Source organism: Macaca nemestrina, chromosome 8, assembly GCF_043159975.1.
Source record: "Macaca nemestrina isolate mMacNem1 chromosome 8, mMacNem.hap1, whole genome shotgun sequence".
Classification (NCBI taxonomy): Eukaryota; Metazoa; Chordata; class Mammalia; order Primates; family Cercopithecidae; genus Macaca; species Macaca nemestrina.
Window position 1 is genome coordinate 147,634,171 of NC_092132.1, and position 22,929 is coordinate 147,657,099.

Here is a 22,929-nt window from a genome sequence, read left to right on the forward strand (position 1 = left end):
AATTTTTAAATTTTAAGTTTTAATATTCTAAAAATTAGTATAAAGTATTTAATATTATTAAATATTTTTAATAACATTACTAATTATTAATATATTATTAATATATACGATGCTTGTTAAATTATTAGGTGGAACTTTAATATTCTGGCAGAGAAACTTTCAGAAACAAGAACCCATGAAAAACAACTAAAAAATAGATCTATTATGAACCTATGGCAAGCTGTTAGTTTAGCTGAGAAAACTGCATTACATAATTGTCACTCTGGTTAAGGACAGTCTAACAAATTTTCTGTACTAAATTTTCCAATGAAATTCATTTCATTTGGAATTCCTATTCAATTCATTGGAAATGAATTTTAGGAGAAATGCATTAGGTGGATCATACATCAGAAGTATCAGGTAGCAAAATGTACAATGTTGTCAATTATAGCTTTGAAAAAAAGTACAACAGTTTTCTAAAATCCAGTATTTCTTACATCAGTTCTCTTCAAAAAGATTAACATTGTGCCTAAAACCAAATTCACAGAGGGTCCTCACACAGAGACTGTAACAGAAGTATGATGTTCCTTGGAAATCTATTTTAACTTGGGGATAGAGTTAAGAAGCCTTGAAAGAATAGATGGTTAACAATGTCCCCAAAGTCCCTGAGGGACATCTAAATGATATCTAAATGATGGACAGCTGAAGACAGTTTTTGAAGTTACAGATAAAATCAAACCATGGTTGAATTTTCCAATGAAGACCTGAAGTTAAGATATTCTGTGCTATTATTTAATACTTACAGCGAGAACTGCTTGATTGAGATGTCAGAAACAAAAGTGAAAATTCAGATGCCTGGCAGAACACTGCAAAGGTTAAAGTGCACCTTTAGGTAGGGCCAAAGCTTGGAATTTGTGCTGCAGTTCAGCATGGACCAAGTTGAGGTCCTAGAGGTCTCAGTCATAAAGCAAAGGCGGGGAACTGAGGTCTACAGTGAAGACCTGTGTTACCTCGCGGTTGATCCAACTTAATAGAAAAGTTAAGACAAACTGTGTGATCCCTGAAGGCTATGATTTGGAAAAGGATGGGTGGCAACAAGTACCCTCTCGACCTGTTAGCCTTATCCATTTAAAGGATTTGCCAAATACAGCAACTTTTTCGTTAATACACATAATCTTAGTTTACTTTTTAAATTTTTTTTTCCCTGATAACTCAGCCAACAGATTCAAATGCTTCTCAAGGCCACACTCAACTCACCATAATGCAACCACATTGCCAAGCACCAGGATGATGATCTGTGTTGCCGTTGGCAATACTAGAGGGCTCGAGTCACACTTCATGGTGTCCCATTCGCTGCCAACCAATCTCTCTGATGTAGCAGCAGCAGTACGTCTAGGAATAACGTATGAGCAATACGTCTGATAATAACCCCTAACTCAGCAAATGGCACCATTACACATAACCCTAGTGCTTCCCCTGCTTTATGTACCATTGACTCTTCAACTCTCTTAGTCATTGGATTCAACCTGCTTTTTTCAAGGTCTCTGACAACATCCACCTGATGAAATTGAACAGTGGCTTCTGTCTCCTCTATTCACCTTCCAGCAGCACTCAGCACAGCTGAGCATCCTTCCTTCCTGAAACAGTCCCCCTTCTGACTGATGCCACGTTCCCCTGGTGTCTCCCCCAGGTTGCTAGCTAGCCGTTCCCGGGTCCCCTTGCCTCCCCCTTCTCCCTGACTTCTGCATGGCGGCACAGCCCAGAGCTCAAACCAAAACTCACTGTTTTCTTCATTCTACACTCCCTTCCAGTTACCATGGCTGGAGTGAATAACCTTTCCTCTGAACACATGTACATATATATAATCTGATATGTGATATCTCATGTCTAGTAGGAATCCCAGACTCAATATGCCTACGTCAATTTTTTATTGTACCCTAAACCCTGCACACAATTTTCTCCCCCCAGAATTCTCTAACTCAGCAAATGGCACCATTATCTATAGTTAGTTGCCCCAGGAAAAAATTTAGGTGGGAGTCTTCTTGACTTCTCCATTCCCACACACCTCACATTACAGATTCCACTAGATCTTCCTAGGAAGTGCGCCGACCTGCTCTCTCCTCCCCACCTATCAACCCCTCCTCTAGACACAGCTGCAGTCATTTCTCGCCTCGATGATCCTAGCTGCCTCCTGCTGCCCACCCTGTTCTTACCTCCCTGCAATCCATTCTTTGCTGAGAGGCCAGAGCCACTCTGGAGTTAAAACAGTCTGATGGCTTCTGCCTCCCTCGCTTTGATCTGCACAGCCATACTGGGGCCCTACAGCCTTCTCCAACACCTGTCCTCCTCACTCCTGGTGCCTCAGGTATTTCTCTTTCTTGCAAAGGTGCAGCCTTAGGACCCGTGCACTGGCTTTTCTGTGCCAGGTGCATTAAATAGATTCCGTCTAGCACCTTTAGAAAATTAAAGAAAAAATATTAATGTAAAAGTTTGAAAATGGTGATCAAACTTTATTCCTAATCATGTCTGTGGTTGCATCTCAGGGTGACTCCACAGTCTTCTCCCACTAAAAAAATCACGTTGACTCTTTCAAACTCCAACATTCATCATTCTTAGCACTCATAGGCTTGTCCACATCTTTTCAAATGTCCTCCTGGAGGGCAGCACCAAAGCCCTCAATTTTCCAGATGAATCACTTTTTGGTATCTGTCCTCAATCAGGAGACTACGGTCCTGGGAAGCACGGCGGCTCCAACCTGGGAAATGCGCACCTTGGGGTCTTGCCAGGAGCAACAGACAGGGGGATGGAGGACCTAGACTGCAGCGCCTGCTCCCCATGCTCCCAGTGGCCAGTGGCCACGCTGACGCAGCCTGCAGGAGCCTCTGCAAAGAACGAGCTCCGGCACTGTTCAGAAACCACCTCAAGTGAAAGGAGCAGACAAATTCTGTGTCTATGCCTGGGCAAAACCAGAATCCATTATTTTAATAAGGAAAATGTATAAATTAGGTGTCCTGGAGATAGCTGTTCATAGTCACTGCCTTAAAACAATGCCGTGACAGAGATGTGTTTCTAAGATCCACATTCAAGTCAGACAAACTAGTTTTGCCCTGAGTCTTCATCACTAAACTCACTGTTTATTTGCAGCATCCTTCTTGGCTGCAAAAATGTTCTGTCGGGATCCAGTGAGACAGTGCATGGGAAAATACTCTGTGAAGTATAAAGTCCTTTACCAAGGTATAATCTGTAGCAGGATAAAAAGGACTTTGAAATCAAGTCGTGAAAGTTCAGAGACCCAGGCCTGAGATCCTAGTTAGCTTGCAAGTGCGAGCAATAAATGTCTGCTAGAGAGAACTGAAGGGAACCCTCAGAAACTCAGCGTCAGTGTGACACACCAAGTACAGTGTGGCTGAAAATTATTCCTAACATGAGTTATGAAGTTAATCTGCCATCTTAAGGTTAAAAAGAGAATGGTTTTTCAAGATGATCCCTTTTGAATAGACTTGGGAATGCAGGGTGATGAACTAACACCAGTGAAAAGCCGAGATTTCACTTCTGGTTCTACCATGAGTTATAACTTTAGGAGAGCACCTCAGCATTTCTTTAATGTAAAATGAGAGGCATGAACTGAGTGAACTGCGTGTGTTCTTCTAACAGTTCATTGATTCTATGTTCACCACTGATAAAAACATGTCTCACCTGACTCACTGCTTACTAAGTTCAATGTGGATCACATTATCTCAAGAAAATAGTCATGATGACATCATTTTTTATTAAGAAAACACTAGATTATTTGTTGATAGTTAGCGGCCTTGACATTTTGTTATAAAGCTGATTTAGCTTTTAAGCCCTACACTTGAATTCATAAGTGAATTAGCTTTAAATCTCTATTATCAGATCCTTTTCACAAGCTGCTCAGGACCAAAATCTTAAAATCTGAATACAGGCTGAGTTATTCCTCACTGTGCTGGACAGACTGACACGGAGTGGTAGCTGGAAAAGGGGAAGACTGGATCATAGGACACTCCGCTTGTATTTTAGCATCCACAAAAGGGCTTCGAGGGAAAGTAGAATTGTGGATAAGTCACAGGAAAATGCAGGAAACACCAAATTAAGTGAGAGTGGGATAAAGAGTATTTAAAGGTTCAAATTGTACTACGCTTGAACAACACATAACAAAACAATGCGAGTCTAAAGGGACACTTTGGTCAAATTAATTTCTTTATTTTTCCGTTGTGTTACTTCCTGTCTCCCATAAATAGGAAGCTCGGCAACTCCTGGCATGGTTTTCTATTTCCATGTATCTGCCAGACAATTTGGTCACGAAGGAGGAAAAACATAAATTATTCTCTTTCCTGAAAACAGTAGAGCTAACACTGGAGGTGTGAACTGCTGTAAACATGGAAAAATTGCCAATAAACTTCTCAAAAACATTAAGTCAAAATTCAAACTGAATTTTGTTATAAAATCGTCACAGTTTCTGATATGACTAGCTGGGCCACATACAACCATCTAATTCTGAAGAACTGCTACAACTCTCCTTTACAAGAAATTTCCAGAGAATACCACACAAACCCTGAAATAAAAACATGCTCAGTAATGTTTTTCTTGGAGGCAAGTTTATACTGCTAGCCAAAGAGAATATTTTAAGAATCCCCCAACTGCATTGGAGACAGGGTTAGAAGGAGGAGGACGAGAGAGCGCGAGTGCCAGAGACAGAAAGAGAGATTCCTTGTACACAAAGTCAATGTATATAATATATGATATGGACACTTCAAATCTTGACCCTAAAAGAAATTGGAACTGTGAAGTTTATATCTGAAGTTATATACAAGACATAGATAAATATTAAATTGGGTGCTAAGCTTTAAACATTATGTAGAATGGCTTTGTAAATGGTGGTGGCAACTATCCTCTCTCAGATTTCTTATGTTTATACTATTGAATTTATTTAAAAGTTAAAGGAGGGGGCCATGCAAAAAGCAGCAGTCATCTTTGTCTTCTTGAAGACTGAGATGAATAGAGAAAGTAACTCAGCTTGTTTCTAAAGTTTTTGAGGGTGCAAGTCAGGAGCAACCTATGAACATCAATACAATATAAATATCCGTTTGTGTGATTTATATATGTGTGATATATTATACCTGACAGCCATCATGGTTACCTTGTAATCACACTAACAGATATTTCACCTGAAGCCATAGGCCATCTAGGCCTTCGCAATCTCCCAAGAGTTGATACTATTCACAAATAGCAACATCATCAGTAAGGCAAGGGCAATACAGACACACATTTGTGACCTTTGCCATGAACAAGGGGAAAAAAGGTAGCACAGAGGGCAAAGAGCAATTTAGGGAAAGTTGAATTTTTTTTTTTTTTTTTTTTTTTTTTTTTTTGAGACGGAGTCTCGCTCTGTCGCCCAGGCTGGAGTGCAGTGGCCAGATCTCAGCTCACTGCAAGCTCCGCCTCCCAGGTTTACGCCATTCTCCTGCCTCAGCCTCCCGAGTAGCTGGGACTACAGGCGCCCGCCACCTCGCCCGGCTAGTTTTTTGTATTTTTTTTTAGTAGAGACGGGGTTTCACGGTGTTAGCCAGGATGGTCTCGATCTCCTGACCTCGTGATCCGCCCGTCTCGGCCTCCCAAAGTGCTGGGATTACAGGCTTGAGCCACCGCACCCGGCCGAAAGTTGAATTTTTAAATTATTTTTATTTTTTTTAAGATAGAACAGCTGGGATGAAGCTTCAGTGCTAATAGAAATATAGGGACAGAGGCAGCAGTTGAAGGTACGGGAGCCTGTAAACTTCAGCACACAGAAGGAAACCTAGCTCTGAAACCAAGACACTAGCCTGGTCCTACCAGTGCCCAACTATCTCCATTTGGAAAGCACATTAGATATGTAAGATATACTTTTTTTTTTTTTTTTTTTTGAGACAGAGTCTCACTCTGTCGCCCAGGCTGGAGTGCAGTGGTGTGATCTCGGCTCACTGCAACCTCCCTCTGAGTTCAAGCGATTCTCTTGCCTCAGCCTCCCGAGTAGCTGGGATTACAGGTGGCTGCCACCGTGCCCGGCTAATTTTTGTAGTTTTAGTAGAGACAGAGTTTCACCATCTTGGCCAGGCTGGTCTTGAACTGCTGGACCTCGTGATCCACCCACCTCGGCCTCCCAAAGTACTGGGAATACAGGCATGAGCCACTGTCCCCGGCCTAGATATACTTTTTAATTTAAATTTACAAATAATAAAATTTACTCGTGTGTGCATATGTGTGTACAGTTCTCTGTGTTTTAATACATGCATAGATTCTGTAACCACTGTCACTAACGACACAGCACAATTCCAGTGCCCCAAAGATATGACAGCTGCTATTGCTCTGCAGAGGCAGATGCTACTCCCACCTTAACGTGTGGCAACCACTCATCTGTTCTCCTTCCCTACAGTTTGGCCTTGTCTAGAATGACAAAGAAATGGACTTATACAGTACGTGACCTTCTGAGATCAGCTATTCCACTCGGCGTGATGCCCCCGAGAGTCATGCAAGCTGCTGCACCTATCACCATTCCTTCGATTCCTTCCGTACACTCCACAGCATGGACGGTCCAGCTGGTTGATCCATCCACCCACTGGAGGGACAGCTGTGCTGTTTCCAGGTCCACTTGATGATAAGTAAGGCTGCTACAAACATTCACGTACAGACTCTGTGTGAACACAAGCTTTCATTTCTCCGAGGCAAGTATCTGGGAGTGGGACTGCTGAGTGGACATTTAGCTTTCTGTGAAACTGCCAAACTGTTTCTCAGAGTGGCTGGACCACTTCCCACTCGCACTAGCAGCCGTTCCAGCTGCGCTGGCTCCTTGCTAGAATGCGACTGCTATTTTTTATTTTAGCCATTTTAATGGATATGTAGTGGATCTCACCATATTTCTGAAGTGAGCAATAATGATGAGAATCTTTTTAGATGCTTATTTGCCATCTGTGTGTCCTCAGTAAAATGTCTATACAAGTCTCTTCTTTGCCAGTTTTTGTTTGGGCTGTTTGTTTTCTTATTGTTCAGTATTGAGAGTTCTTTATCTATTCCGGACATAAATCTTTTGTCAGATATAAGATTTGCAAATGTTTTCTTCTGATCTCTTCATAATATCTTTCACAGAGTAAAGCTTTCAATTTTGATGAAATCTAATTTATCAATGTTTTCTGTTGCTGATAATGCTTTTGGTGTATCTAAGAACTCTTTGCCTATACCAAGATCATTTTTCTTATTTGTTTACTTATAGAAGTTTTATACCTTTACATTTAGTCTATGATCCATTGGATGTAATTTTTTTGGCTCATGTAAGGTACAGAATGAGGTTCTCCCTTCCTTCTTCCTCTCCTCTCCTCTCTTCTTTCCTTTCTTTTTCTTTTCTTTTCTTTTTTGAGACAGGGTGTCTCTCTGTCACCCAGGTTGAAGTGCAGTGGCATGGTATTGGCTCATTGCAACCTCCATCTCACCGGTTCAAGTGATTCTTGTGCCTCAGCCTCCTGAGTAGCTGGGACTACAGGCAGGTGCCACCACGCCCAGCTGTTCTTTTTATTTTTGGTAGAGACGGGGTTTCACCATGTTGACCAGGCTGGTCTCCAATTCCTGACCTCAGGTGATCCACCCAAAGTGTTGGGAAGGTTCCTTTTCTTGCTTGTGTATGTCCAACTGCTCCAACACCACTTGTTGAAAAGACTGAATTTCTCCACTGAACTGCATTCACGCCTTTGTCAAAACCCATGGGATATATTTTTGGGGTCTATTTCTGGATTCTCTATCTGTTCTATGTGTCTACCAATACCACACTGCCTTGAGGACCACAGCTTGAACGGATGCCCCAAAACCAGGTAGTGCCAGTCCCCCTCCTTGTTATTTTCTTTCTAAATTGTTTTGGCTATTCTGGTTCCTTAACGTCTCCACAGAAATTTTAGAACCAGCGTGTATGTATCTTGAAAGATTCTGCTGAGATTTTGAATGGAATGTGTTAAATCTATAGATCATTTTGGGGAGGAGTGACATGTTCACTGTACTATGTCTTCCAATCCATGAACATTGCATGTCTTTTAATATACTTAGTTCTTTGATCTTTAAAATCAGCATTTTGTAGTTTTCAGCATACAGATCCTGCACTTATTTTATTAGCTTTATACTGAAGTTTCAATGGAACTTTTGCATCTGGATGACTTGCCCAAGTCAGTTGTCAGTTCTAATTGCTGTTTTGTAGATCACTTGTGACTATCTACATAAAAAATTGTGTTGTTTATAAATAGAGATAGCTTTATTTCTTCCTTTCTAACCTACATGCCTTTTATTACCTTTTCTTTTCTGATTGCCTTGTACCTCATTCATTCACTTACGTGTCTGAGTGCCCCAGGTTCTTCCCTCCAGGCAAGGAGTCCAGACTAAAGATCAGAGGTTTATTAAATAATGTGTTTTAATGCCCACCTTTTTCATATCAAGTAATCCCAGAAGAGATACAATAACCTAAAATTTCACCCAGTTCTGTTTCTGTGTATGATTGGTTGGGGAGCACTGGCAGGACACTGAGCAGAGACATGCAGACAACCAGGGAGCAGGTCTCTATCCATGTTGACAGCAAAGGCAGTACATTCTCATGTCTGACCTCTATGGACTGCTCAAAGTCCCAAAAGAATAAGTTAGGTAAAGAATCCTGTACAGATGCATATCTTTAGAAATAACATTTTTTCCTCCAAAACCTGAGGGAAGGGGAGTAGTCAGATGAAGATACAGAGACAATCTGAATTGGAGAGAAATAAAACACAGAACTCATTCACTGATGCTAGAGTTATTAAATAGACAGTAGTCCACCCTATCCAAAGTGGGTGCAGTTCATGGCCCCCTGGTGGATGCCTAAAACTGTGGATAGTTCTGAACCCTACATATACTATGCACAATTTTTTTTTCTTTCTTCACAATTTCACAAGTCAAAGACTCATTTTTTCCCATAGATCTTAGCTACATCAGCATACCGTTTTTCTTTCTTTATTAAGTGGACAACGTTCACCTTTTCACTTAAAGAAAGCACCTTGGAGCGCCTCTTTGGCATATCAAAGTTGTCAGCATCAATACTCTTGTGCTTGGGGAATGTTATTAGGCCAAATAAGGGTTTCTTGAAGACAAACACTGCAAAACCAAGAGGTTCTATCTGATAACCAAGAGGCTACTAAGCAAGGGCAAGCAGCACCTACTCCATGGACAGGCTGGAATGAAGGATGATTCACATCCCAGGGAGAATGGAGCAGGATGACCTGAGATTTCTTCATGCTACTCAGAAAAACATGCATTTAAAGACTTATAAACTGTTTTTTTCTGGGATTTCCCATTTAATATTTTCAGGCTATGGTACCTGAAACCACAGAAAGCAAAACCCTGGATGAGGGGGGGACTACTGTCTTTCATCCAAATAAACATAAAGCAGTACTAGTATATAACTAGGTAAAGTGATCCCCAATTGCCACCAATGCAAATCAATAGTGCTTACTTTCGGAATTTCAGCATTTCCACTTTACAACTAGAAGCACTAATCTCTTTAAACTCTGTCAAAGCATGGAAAAAAGACCATGGCCATTCTTGAAAATACATGTGTAGCTTTTGCATGTTATAATTCTACTGGTTTAAATGAACACAGTATGAGTATGAACAGAATATATTCTTGGGAGAGGAGGAGGAAAGACGGATCCCACAGATGCAAAATGGTAACACAAGTAACAGATGATGCTACTGTCATCAGAAAGCAATGCTTTGGAGCAACCTTAGGTTGAGGATCAAAGTAAAAATAGAACTAATAACAGATCATTTCAATTGTTATGAATAATGAAAATAATTACGTACTTTTAAAAACTATCTTTAATGTATAGAAATAAGGGCAAATGATGTTACAGATAGATATACATAGGATAAAACCTATCCAAATGGGATTGAAAGAACATGTTTCATCCTAAGTAAATCCATCTGTACAAACAATCGCTGAACTATTTTGGCTCTGCAAACCACCACCACCACAGGTCATAGTATTTCTTGGTCACACATAGAGGAACGCTCTTTGACTGTGAGAACGTGCATTCTGCGTTTCTTTCAGCGTCTTTCTAATCTTGCTTCTGATTTATCTTAGAGGCTACTCACTTCCTGCTCTCTACCCTCCCCGTCCTCCTGCTGCCCCAGGACTTGGCACTTGTTGAAGGGCAGCAGCCCAAGGAAGACCAACAGGAGGAAAGACGGGTGTTCCCAGCTCACAGGAAAGTGTGCAGATCCACAAGGGTGCACGCCGGCCTGAGTGCTGATGTCAGCACCTCAGGGTGACCCACTCTATCAAAATGCCTTGTTTTAAAATATGCAGTTCACACACAGGGCTTACCCAATCATAAGAGAGAACCCAGCAGCCACGCGCGATTCCCAGCAGCACATTCAGGGTGCGAAGTGGCTTCCCGGAAAGCACGTGAGTCGTGGTCTCACAGACGTCTGGTGCAATTGAAAAGCCTTTCAATTTATCCACAACCTGGATGACGACATTCTGCTTTCTATCAAATCGGGGGGAAAATGAACAAAATGAATGAGTTTGTTGCACACGAACATCAAGGCAGTTACACTCAATATTAGTAATAATAAAACTAGAAAGCCAACATTTTAAACTGATTTTGGTTATGGTGCCTATGTCTTAACTGACTTACAATCAATGGTTTGGAACCTGGGGAAATAAACTTCAGATCTCAATTCTATTTTAATGGCTCAGAAGACAAGCCCACAGGTTGTCAATGGCTTCCCACAGTGGCTGGGCCGGGTAGGGACAGAGCCAGCATCAGAAACCAGGCCCCTGGCCGGGTGCGGTGGCTCCCGTCTATAATCCTGGCACTTTGGGAGGCCGAGATGGGCGGACCACGAGGTCAGGAGTTCAAGATCAGCCTGGCCAACATGGTGAAACCCCATCTCCACTAAAAGCTACAAAAATTAACCAGGTGTGGTGGCACGTGCCTGTGGTTCCAACTACTCGGGAGGTTGAGGCAGAAGAATCACTTGAACCCGGGAAGTGGAGGTTGCAGTGAGCCGTGATTGTGTCACTGCACTCCAGTCTGGGCAACAGGGCGAGACTCCACCTCAAAAAAAAAAAAAAAAAAAAAAAAAAGGAAACCAGGCCCCTGACATCAGACCAACACTCTTCCCATCGGCGCAACAATTTGTTTTTCAGGCCTATTTGAACCTGTCTGTGCATGCTCAGAACCAAGATCCTCACTTATTTTATTTTGAAAACGTAACATTTATTGAGTATCAACACACAGTTTTTCTACTAAAAGGGGAAAAAAGACCCTTTTTATTAAATCATCAGATCAAATCTGGGACCTATTTGTCACAAAGCTCATGACCATTACCGCTTCTCTCCTGCTCTGTCATTCCCTTAATACTTAAAATATCCTTTAAAAAAATATATTCCTTCCATCCAACTTCCTTACCAAACAACCCTCAGTTCTTTCCTCCCTTTTATAATAACCTTTCTATGCTTTTAGTTCTGACATTGGTTTTCTCTCTCCCAGAAAATTTAAAAAATCCCCAATGAAGGGCTTTCTAAGCCACACTGCGATATACACAATAACATGGTGAAATTCGTCTCTACTAAAATCACAAAAAAATTAGCTGGGCGTGGTGGTGGCCCCTGTAGTCCCAGCTACTCGGGAGGCTGAGGCAGGAGAATGGCGGGAACCTGGGCGGTGGAGCTTGCAGTGAGCCAAGATCGCGCCACTGCACTCCAGCCTGGGCGACAGAGCGAGACTCCATCTCAAAAAAAAAACAAAAAGAAAGAAAGAAAGAAATAAACATCTCTTCTCTCCAAAAATTATATTCCAAAGAGGAAGACGTTATTGTCGACTCTTATACAGACTGTCTCTAACACTCTTCCTTCCAAATGATGGTGTTCCTTAGTTTTATTTTATTGTTCTGAGACAGGGTCTTGCTCTGTTGCCCAGGCTGGAGTGCAGTGGCACAATCATGGCTCACTGCGTTGTTGATCTCCTGGGCTCAAGTGATCCTCCTGCCTTATCCTCCCAAGTAGTTGGGACTATAGGCAACTCACCACCAAGTCTGGCTAACTTCTGCATTTTTTTGTAGACACAAGGTTTTGCTGTTACCCAGGCTGGTCTTGAACTCCTAGTCTCAAGCAATATGCCCACCTGGGCCCCTCAACTCACGCCCCTGGGATTATAGGCGTAAACCAATGCACCCAGCCTTCTTAGTTTTGTCTCTAGTGATCTTAGGTATGTCCATCTCAAGACCTGTTTCTTTATCTGTAAAATGAAAGGGCTGAATTATATCATGCTTTTAAATTCTTAGAGATCCTTAGGGTAGAAAAGATATGTGAGTCAAGATCTGGGCCTCATCACCACTTCAACCCGAGAATCTGTGCTTGAGTCAAGAAAAATAATTAAATTTGGAAAAAAATAAAGGCAAAAATGATAAAAGAAAACAAAAAGTAAAAACCTCTAAACCAGACACTCCCTAGAACTCCATCCTGAGGCTGGCAGCTACTTGCTGGATGTGCCAATAAGTAACGAGTGTCTCTGCAAGGCACAGCTAATCCACATAAAATCAGAATGTCCAGGTCTTGTTCTTAACTATCACAAGAAGTCTATGTGGAGGAAAAAAGAGTAAGACATGAAGATGGCCTAAATGAAAAGTTTTATTTTTAAATCTTGAATGAGAAAAGAACTAGTTAACTAGTAATTTTTTTTTTTTTGGAAAAATACAAAGACTTTAAAAAATATTACACATATATTCAATATTCACTTCTGTATTAGACTATTTAGGATGTTCAATATATTTCATAATATATTTACAAAAATTTTGAGTGACCCCCTTTTTCACTATGTAATGTATGGTATTCGATGATCAATCCTTTTATTTTTAAGCCACCGGCAGGAAAAGGATCCCACTACTGAAAATGTTCTAAACGTGCCCCTCTCTGCAGCATATTTTTCACTGAAATGTTCCAATGTTTTGATGGATGTCTTAAAACCTTAAAACCTATGATTGATATCAAAAACATGGTTTTCCCCTTTAAACAGGAATTCAAAAATCTGTTGCAAAGAATATAGTACTGTATTTTTGTTGGATGTTCTTTGTTGTGTTAAATGTTTAAGGGAGATGATAAGAGCATGCCAACAAGCTATTAACCCTTCCACAAAACGCACAGATAGCAACTTTCATACTGCTGTGGAAAGCTTTCTGCTGCAGTGTTGCTTTAAGACCTTTAAGGGAAATGTTTTGGTCAATGATGTTCCACTTCTTGAACATTCATGAAGTTATTTGGTATCAAGCAAGCAAAAGAACATCAAAATGAGCACACACCTCTTAATGCTGCCTAAACAACCCCAGCATTTTCAAGGCTAAATTGCTCACATTTGGTACATGTTTAATTTTCAGTGACCTTCTAACTCAGATATTAATTTTGTAAAGTAAAAGTGATACAGGAACAGATTGACAAATTGCCTAAAGGCACCCAGAATTACAGTATATGAGAGAAAAGGTTAACATTTTACATTGAACAGAAATCAAAACAAGTACTTACTCAGATGGCATGCTTGTCATGACTAATGTTCTTGTTGGCTAGAGATTTCAAACAAGAAGGAACAAAAAACAGTCAAAAACATAAAAAATATTTTTCCCACAGAAATAAACTTTAATAAGTTTTTTGAAAAGTTACATCACTTAAAAATAAATATTTAAGCATATATCAAAGAAAAAAAACTTTATATTCCTGGAAAAAACAGCCCAACTGATAGAAACTCAGATACTATCCCAAAAGCAATCCAAAATAATCCAGATATGAGGTACAAGAGCAAAAAAAAAATATTTCCCCCAGGAATCTGTTCCACCAGTTAGCCAGCAGACCTCCAAGTGTGTCAACGTCTTTACACACTTCAAAGTGAGAAAGGGTAAAAAGGGCATTTTTGTAGACTCGGGTAATAAGGGCGTTTTTGTAGACTCGTCAGCCACTTTTCTCAAGACTTCTAGGCAACCTCATTCTCATTTCAGACACAGGTGCACAATAATGCTTGTGCTTCTCTTGCACCTGTCAAGCAAATCCCCCACACACAGAAGCATGGATAATGGAACTTATTTGTTGTGTTGACATCTGCTATTAACTGGAATTGAAAAAAATTTTTAAATGTTTAATTTTTTTTTTGCTTATCTAAGAAATGCACGCTGAATTGCATAAAATGTAAATGCTATAGAAATATATAATCAGAAATACAAATTTCCTGTAATTCCACCAGCTAGAAATGACTATTGTTTAACAATTTGGTAGTACATTCAGCCAAATGTTCACTCTATAGGAGTGTGTGTATATGTATATGCATGCATATACATATATAAACAAAAATGAATTAACATTATTCATATACGTTTGTAATTCACACAAAATACTTCAAATGTAACCAACTGTGCAGTATAACCAATTGTCTTGAAAAGTCAATGTGAAGTAAATGAGAAGGAACAAAAGGCGTTTGAAGGACCCCAGGGCTGACGAAAATGACAGACATGAAGGGGTTTGTATATTACATACTTGGGGAAGGACTGCTGGTTTATACAGATCTTGTCTCTGTTGGGTGAAAGATAACAGAATCTGATTTGCTAGTATTTTTTGTTTGTCTACTTTTCTACTTTGGCTTCAAAACAATTAAGAATTTCATGCTATCAGGAAGTAGACATCGGAATAAAATTTTATATTTCTGCTTTTATGTTTGGCCCATGACTGAATTTTTTTTCTTTTTCTATTTTTTTTTTTTTTTGAGATGGAATTTCGCTCTTATTGCCCAGGCTGGAGTGCAATGGTGCAGTCTCGGCTCACTGCAACCTCCATCTCCCGGGTTCAAGCAATTCTCCTGCCTCAGTCTCCCAAGTAGCTGGGATCACAGGCACCCACTACCACACTCAGATAATTTTTGTTAGTAGAGACAGGGTTCCACCATGTTGGCCAGGCTGGTCTCGAACTCCTGACCTCAGGTGATCCACCCACCTCGGCCTCCCAAAGTGCTGGGATTACAGGCGTGAGCCACCGCGCCTGGCCTGAAATTTTAGAATTGAGGCTTATAAATTATCTGTGTCTGTTTGTATGTCTTGTATTGCAGAAATGACACTGTAGTAAATACTTACAATTTTATATACCTTGGCATCTATTTTGAACATAAGTTTAACTTTCTCATACCAGAAACAGGGCTTAGTTTCCCTCGACAGCTTCCACCTGCCACCCCCAGTCCTCAATGTGGTTGATCCAGGATCTGCCTTATGCACCTCCTCTTTCTGGTGACAACCTCTTTAAGGGACAGTCTACCTGGCCGGCCCTGCCGGCCCCACACCCCTACATGGACTGTGGAGTATGCCACAGTGACCACCTCTCAGTTGCTATGTGATCCTGAAACTCATGACTGCCTGTTTTAAACTCACCAACTAAAACTCCCTGCAGGAAACCTGCTTGGACAATGCCCTGGCCCCCAGTAAAGGTGTTGGCCCATGGGTCCCACTCTCTCTTGCTCTATGCCTGACACTTCATTCTTTCTTCTTGTGACCTGGGGATAGAACACTGCCTTCCCAACTCATGGCGCCCTCCCTCTCTAGGATCTGGAAGTAATAAATCTTGGAACTTATTTCCTATCTTGGTGGTGTGTTGAATTTGCACATTCCATCTGAAGAACCAGGGGCTCTCCCAGGCTGCCTGGGTTTTCCCCGGGATGCCGGGGAAGAACACAAGGGCAGGCTCTGAGCACCAGAGCGATAGTCAGGCAGTCATAAACTGAAGAGGGGTCAGAAAAGAGCCACAAGGGCGTCTGCCAGGATAAGCACATTTTCCACGCGAGGAATGCCCGATACCGGACCAGACCACAAGGAATCAGGCTGTCCACCAGGTAAAAGGAGTGCCCGTGAAGGGTACCCAAGTAAACACTTGTGCCCTGTTCCCCAGCATTTTCTGTTAGGGCAGGGTCGTTAGCTGCTCTGGTACTGGAAGCCCAGTGTGGCAGGGGAGCTTTCAAAGCAGCTATTGTCTCCCATCCTGGGATAACCATCACGAGATGGTCTCACCAAATGAGAATATGATCGCTCTTAAGGATGTTCTGTTCTGACTGGCTTGGAAATAAAGAGGCACCTATAAATTGAATATTCTGAAAATTCCCATAAATTAAGGAAATTGAACTTCCAATAATACTTTCAACAGACTAAAAAAAGTATTCCTATAGAAACATAAATGTTTTAAGAATTCAAGTTCACATATTTAGGTAAATCTTTGGCATATGAGATTAGGTGAATATTTGGGGTTTAATAAAAATAGTCATGTCTTCTATTAGTTGTCAGCATTAAGTATTATTATTATTATTTTTTAAGATGGGGTCTCTCGCTATGTTGCCCAGGCTGGTCTGAAATTCCTGGTCTCAGCAATCCTCCCATCTCGGCCTCCCAAAGTGCTAGGGTTATAGGCAGAGTCACTGTGCCCAGCCAGATTACACATTGTTATTCTACTTGTGCATGTTCTTACAAAAGCTATATAGATTTACTGATCAAATAAGTGAACGTTACTCCTACTTAAGGTTTAAGACTATGAAAAAAATGTAAATTTGTGCTTAACCAAATTGAATCATTAATCTCACAAACCTTTTTCAACAATAATTTTTAAAATTATTTATTTATTTACTTTTGAGAGACAGGGTCTTGCTCTGTCGCCCTTGGGGGAGTGCAGTGGTGCATTTTTTTTTTTTTTCCCGGAGATAGCAAGGTGAACCCATTGCATGTTAAAATCTTAGTAATATTATGAAGTTAGTTTTGACCCCACAGACTCCCTGAGTTCAATCCTAAAGTGTCAGTTTGCTCCAACTTTGTGATGGAAACATGTCATAGAAATCCAGGTACACTAGGGTTTGGTAAAACCACATATCAAAATCAGAATCAGGATTGAAATACATCAATGTGGATGATTTAGCTCAAGAAGAGCAATTGTACGATGGCTATGATGAAGAGTATGATTGTCCCGTTTTAGATGATGACAGAGTAGCTGATGAGTGAGATAACCAAATGAGAGAATGTGGAGTTATCGTTGATTACCACGGTTGTGATATCTTCCCTGAATGCTGGTTTCATACAGTTTTTGTGCTGAGAACAGATGCCAACGTACTGTACGAAAGACTTGAAACGAAGGGTTATAATAAGAAGAAACTGAAAGACAATATTCAGTGTGAGATTTTCCAAGTTCTTTATGAAGAAGCCACGGCATCTTACAAGGAAGAAGTCGTGCATCAGCTGCCCAGCAGTAAACCAGAAGAGCTAGAAAATAATGTAGATCAGATCTGGAAATGGATTGAGCAGCAGATCAAAGATCATAATTCTTGACTTATAAGACTAGCTACTTTACAATCACTCTTGCTGATATATCTCTGCAGACATCATAGAAATTGTTAAAGTATCAGGAACACTTTATTAAAATCGTGTTGCGGGACTAGCAAGCGGATAGAATAAAGGTTTATGCCTGTGTTTCTTTTTCTCCATGTGAAAGCTAAACATTTGAAATACAAAAAATATAGCATTATCAAGGATTGAGACAAAACTGTCATTTCAATGCTTAAATTGCTAAAGAATAAATAAATCTGAAGAAACAGGTGGATATCTTTTAAGTTTATTACAGAAAAAATGCAGATGATCTCTTAAAATAAAGACTAAAGATTTTTTAAAAAGAGAAAAGTTTGCTCAATATTGATGAGCCCATTTCTTTGGTTTACTGTTTACCACATTCACCTAAAAAAAATAAGGGTTTATTCTTTTTTTCTGTACAATTGGCTTAGATTCCAAAGATTCTGTGTTTTATGAGAATAACCTTCTTTGGTTTATATTGACTTTATTATGCCCTTGAGTATTCAAGAAATCCTGTCTCTTAGGAAAGAGCTAAGATTCTTTACAATCATGTTACCTCTGTGTTTACTTTTAAAATCTTTTACAGTCATTTCGATGAAATAAGTAGTCAAATATTGTTTCTAAGTTACATGAGCCTACTGGAATCAGGTATTCAAAATTTCTTGATAATTTTTGATATTTTACCTTCCCCAAATCAAATCCTAAATGATATATTTTGTACTTCAAACTGTCTGAGGCCGGGCATGGTGGCTTATCCCTATAATTCCAGCACTTTGGGAGGCCAAGGTGGGCGGATAACCTGAGGTCAGGAGTTTGAGACCAGCCTGGCCAACATGGCAAAACCCCGTCTCTACTAAAAATACAAAAATTACCCAGGCGTGGTGGCAGGCACCTGTAATCCCAGCTACTTGGGAGGCTGGAGCAGGAGAATGGCTTGAAACCCAGGAGGCAGAGGTTGCAGTGAGCTGAGATCAGGCCACTGTACTCCAGCCTGGGCGACAGAGTGAGACTCCATCTCAAAAACACAAAACAAAACAAAAAACTGTCTGAGATTCCCCAGACATACCTGGAAAATAACAAGTATTTGTGCTTTTACTTTAATAAAAGACAGATGCTCAAAATAATCAGGAGATCCATTTGATCTGTTACTATTGATAAGTTATATGGGGACAAGTTGTCAAATCAAAAAAGATACTTAGCCAGCCCTAGGTTAAATATATGTTATTAATATATAGGTGTTTATGTCCCCTCCAAACTAACCCTCTTTATGTGACATTCTTTGTTTATTCTAATTATATGCTTGGCATATTCATTGTGTGTTATGTCTTGGGACTATTTTGTTATATCTGAAGATTTTTTCTGTAAAGATTATATTCTTCCATTTTTATAAATTAGATGTAACATCCACTGTTCTTTTAAAATAAGGTTAATTATGGTGTTTCCAGATGCTGTATCTAGAACTTTTTTGGGTTGACTCCATTTTGCATACCATAACTAACTTTACTTATCAGTTGCCAATACTCTTGTAATGAACTCTCGATAAATTTAGTTTTGAAAATTATCAGTAATATGATAACCACAGCCATTTCTTTTGTCACCTACAGATTTATGTTTTTCTCTGACACTTCCCTGATCAGCATCTGCAATCAGTTATAGGCCAGAGTGACTTACCTTCGACCAAGAGGGGGCTCTTTTAGAGCCCCGTGGAGAAGAACCATGCTGGGTACTTTTGGGTACAGGCTTCTTATGGCATTGTCTAAATAATGCTGAGACCCCACCAGGGGAAGAGGATTTCTATAACTCTCATTGAGAAGCAGAGGGATTCACGAGACTAACCCAAGATCAAATGGAACAAAAATTAATGACTAGGCCCAGATGAACTACTGAAGGAGGACTGTGGCTTTTGTTTGCAGTATTGTTGCTATTTTAATGCTCTATATTCTGGATACATAAGGGACCCTTTCTCTTCTCCCTCTCTGTATCTCATAACAATTCAGTCCACTGTGCTTTTATAAACAGAAAGGAAACATTTGGAAATGGTATCTTACTATCCCCCTGCCTGATCCCTCCAGAATTGTGAAACTGTAATTGAGTATCCTTCTTTTCAGGGCAATATAATTATTTGCATAGATTAAAAACAATCCATCTTCCTAGTTACCAGGACACAACTGAAAACAGTGGCTATGCAACCACGGCCTTTGCTGGAATGTCATATTTGAGAGTGATATTCACTTACTCAGAAATAACCAGTCACCTAAGTCCTCAGGTTGATTTTATGGCACCAACGCTTACAAAGCCCTCTTCGGGAAACAAGCCTGGTACCTTGCTTACGGTGTTCTCAGCCTTACAGGTGAGTAAGGAAGGTCACTTTATGGTAGGCCCAAGATCCACTGAGTATGTTGGGCACCCCAAAACAAAAAAGGCATTCCCCCAAATTTATAGGCACTGCAGGTGAAATCTGAAAAAAAAGACCTGCGATACTTAAACTGTAGCAGCCTCCATTGTAAGGAGATTTAGAGAAAGAATAAGACGATTCCCTTTGGAATGGTATGAGCAAAGAAGGACTTTCCTAATTGCTATTTGGATGGTAGAAAAGATACCACTTGGTTTATATTCATCTTATAGCAGCAACACTACTTTTCTCCTTCAGTTTGAGACAACACTCCTTCAGTTTAACAACCGTATCTACATTTTCTACTAAAGCTTATAATGGTGGAATAATATAGCAACCACAAAGTGAAGGTACTGCCTCTGATTCTTGTGGCATGGCCACTGGCAGGGCATGGTTTGGAGGCCCACAAGTTTATGCGTATTCATGAGTTACTCATGGGTTTACTTGCATTCATGAAACACGAGAGGCAGCAAAAGCATAAAGCATATATCTTAACATTTTAGTTAAAAGAATGAGGATCTCAGAGCCGGGCATGGTGGCTCACATCTGTAATCCAGCACTTTGGGAGGCCAAGGTGGGCAAATCACTTGAGGTCAGGAGTTCGAGACCAGCCTGGCCAACGTGGTGAAACCCCGTCTCTACTAAAAACACAAAAATTAGCTGGGTGTGGTGGCAGGCACCTGTAATCCCAGCTACTTGGAAGGCTGAGGTAGGAGAATCGCTTGAACCCAGGAGGCAGAAGTTGCAGTGAGCGGAGATCGAGCCGCTGCACTCCAGCCTGGGCAACAGAGCGAGACTTTGTCTCAAAAAAAAATAATAAAAAACCCAAAGTATAAGGATCTCAGAAATGAAAAAACATGTACAAAATTCTATTATATGGACAGCTCCAGGAAGCTGAAACCTTTATCTTATTATTAGCAATATGTTAATATGAGATATTACTCTTCCATTCTTCTGGACACATCTCACAAATTTAAGTATGTCAAGGTATCTACTACAGAATGCCTACTACAAAGAAGAAAAACAACGCTTTTCTGTTTTTAACATTGTTATTCAATGACAAAAAAACATGCAGGATTCTTTTTCTTAATAGGAAAAGCACACAGTTAGGCGCATCCAAAGGCAATCAGAGCAAACGTGAAAAAGGTGGTCACGTGAAATAATCCACTGACCAGTGAGAAACAATAACCAACATGAAACACTAACTACACAAAAGAATTTTCTGAAAGTTCTAAATGAATAGAGATGAGGGAGCGGGGAGGGACAGAGAGAAAGAGTATTGAATGGATGATTATTTGGGAAATAGTAGAGCTGATTTTGTTTTAGTAAGACCACAGGTAGGTCAAGTTAAACAGATATACTCATTTTCTTAGTGATAAATAGAAACATTTAAAAAAAAAAAAAACATTCTTTGAAATCTTTTGGGTTTAGGTATCAGCTCTTTGGTAAACAGTGAAATTAATTTTCCTTAAGAATAACTAAAAAAAGGAGATAATCCACATATTCACAAAGATTATTAACCTTGTTCATGACCAGTATAAACCCATCTAAATATATACAGTACTATCAGAATCATACATTTACATAAATTTTGACTATAGAGGAAATTAAAAAAAATAAAATCCAATATGAAAAAAGATAAATTCTGGAAAAATGTCTTCAAATCCCATCCTGAGGATATTATATGACCTAGATCCCTGGCAGCTACATCATGTAAAGCACCTTCAGAAAGACTCAGTCTGTGGACCCAAGAGACCTCAGATCTTTAAATGAGTAGCTTATTAAATATAATAATAAGCTATAACATTAAATATAATAATGTTGATATCCCCCATTTTTAATTTTATACATTCTGTGATCTAAAGATGGGTTCAATGTAAAAAATTGAGACTAAAATCTTTAACTTTCTTTTTTGTGTGCTTATTTTTGAGACAGGGTCTCACTCTTGCCCAGGCTGGAGTACAGTGGTACAATCATGGCCCAGAGCAGCCTCGAATTCCTGGGCTCAAGCCTCCCTAATAGCTGGGACCACAGGTGGCCACCATCATGTCCAACTAATATTTTAAAAACTTATTTTTAGTAAAGATGAGGTCTCACTTCTTTGCCCAAGCTGGTCTTGAACTCCTGGCCTCAAGCGATCCTCCTGCCTCAGCCTCTCAAACTGCTGGGATTACAAGCATGAGCCACTGTGCTCAGCCTTTAACTTTCTTATAGTAACAGTTTCATAATTTAATTGTCCTTCCTTATATATTTTTTCCCTTATGTGGACTGTGTTTTACTCAAATTCAGAGACTTTTAATATTCAGGTTGCTCTGTTTTTCTAAAAACTATAATACCTTTTCTGAACAGTCTCAAATAATACAGTAATAGTGATCCATACAGCACCAGTATCAGTTTTCAATACTTACTATGTTAAATATTTTTTTCTAAGTTTCATAGCAAAAAAAAAAAAAAATGTACCTCCAAGTAGTTCATCATTAGTGTCTAAAGTGTTCAAACAATACATCTGCACCACCTCAATTAAAAAGATGTTTCATCTAGCAAACTCGGTATCTAACACTAAAGCTCCCACAGGGTCTACACATGCACCCAGCTCCTTGCTCCTTGTGGAAGTCACTGGGGACCCCCAACGTCAGTTCTTATTTTCACATCATCCTCTCCAGGAAGAGGGGCTGGGCAGGCAGAGGAAAAATAAGCCTGGGGTCCAGGTGTGTGGGAGAAGGGTGCAGGCCATGCTTGCAAGACAGGGCAGGTGGGAGGACAGCATAGGGGGCACGCACAGGTGACACCCAGGAACATCCAAACATCCCCTTTCCCCAGACAGAGGGCCGTAGGGAATTCCAGCCCACCCAGAATAAGGGGTAGCGGCAGGAGGAAAGAAGCCACAGAGCCCAAGGCCGTGAGGTACAGGGAGGGTGCACTCTCACCTGCAGAGGAAAGACCGCCTCTGAGCTCTGGATCTTTACTGGTGAACTCAAAAAACAATGTGCTCAAATTGCTTAAGCTAAGGTGTAGGGCAGAAACTCCTTATACGACCCACTCTAAGTATAACCCCAAACTCACCAAAGCAAATGGGCTGATCTTGGGGAAAACTATGCAAATTCATGGATTTCCTGGCTAATGCTACTATTTTGAGAAACAGACAC

The 22,929-nt window shown here is 40.3% G+C and overlaps 1 protein-coding gene and 1 pseudogene across 5 annotated transcripts in view; one reads left to right on the top strand and one right to left on the bottom strand.

Annotated features, from left to right (window-relative positions):
- Positions 1–22,929, bottom strand: part of LOC105464174 (microcephalin 1) — a 243,977-nt gene that overhangs the window by 161,042 nt on the left and 60,006 nt on the right. For all 5 annotated transcript variants that reach the window (XM_011711841.2, XM_011711840.3, XM_071068667.1 and 2 more), the window contains exons 10-11: positions 13,562–13,599; positions 10,364–10,526 (exon numbers count right to left, since the gene is read on the bottom strand). In XM_011711841.2, coding sequence (XP_011710143.1) covers positions 10,364–10,526; positions 13,562–13,599 — 201 coding nt within the window. The remainder of the gene's footprint in view (positions 1–10,363; positions 10,527–13,561; positions 13,600–22,929) is intronic.
- Positions 16,868–17,373, top strand: LOC105464173 (adenylate kinase isoenzyme 6 pseudogene; annotated as a pseudogene).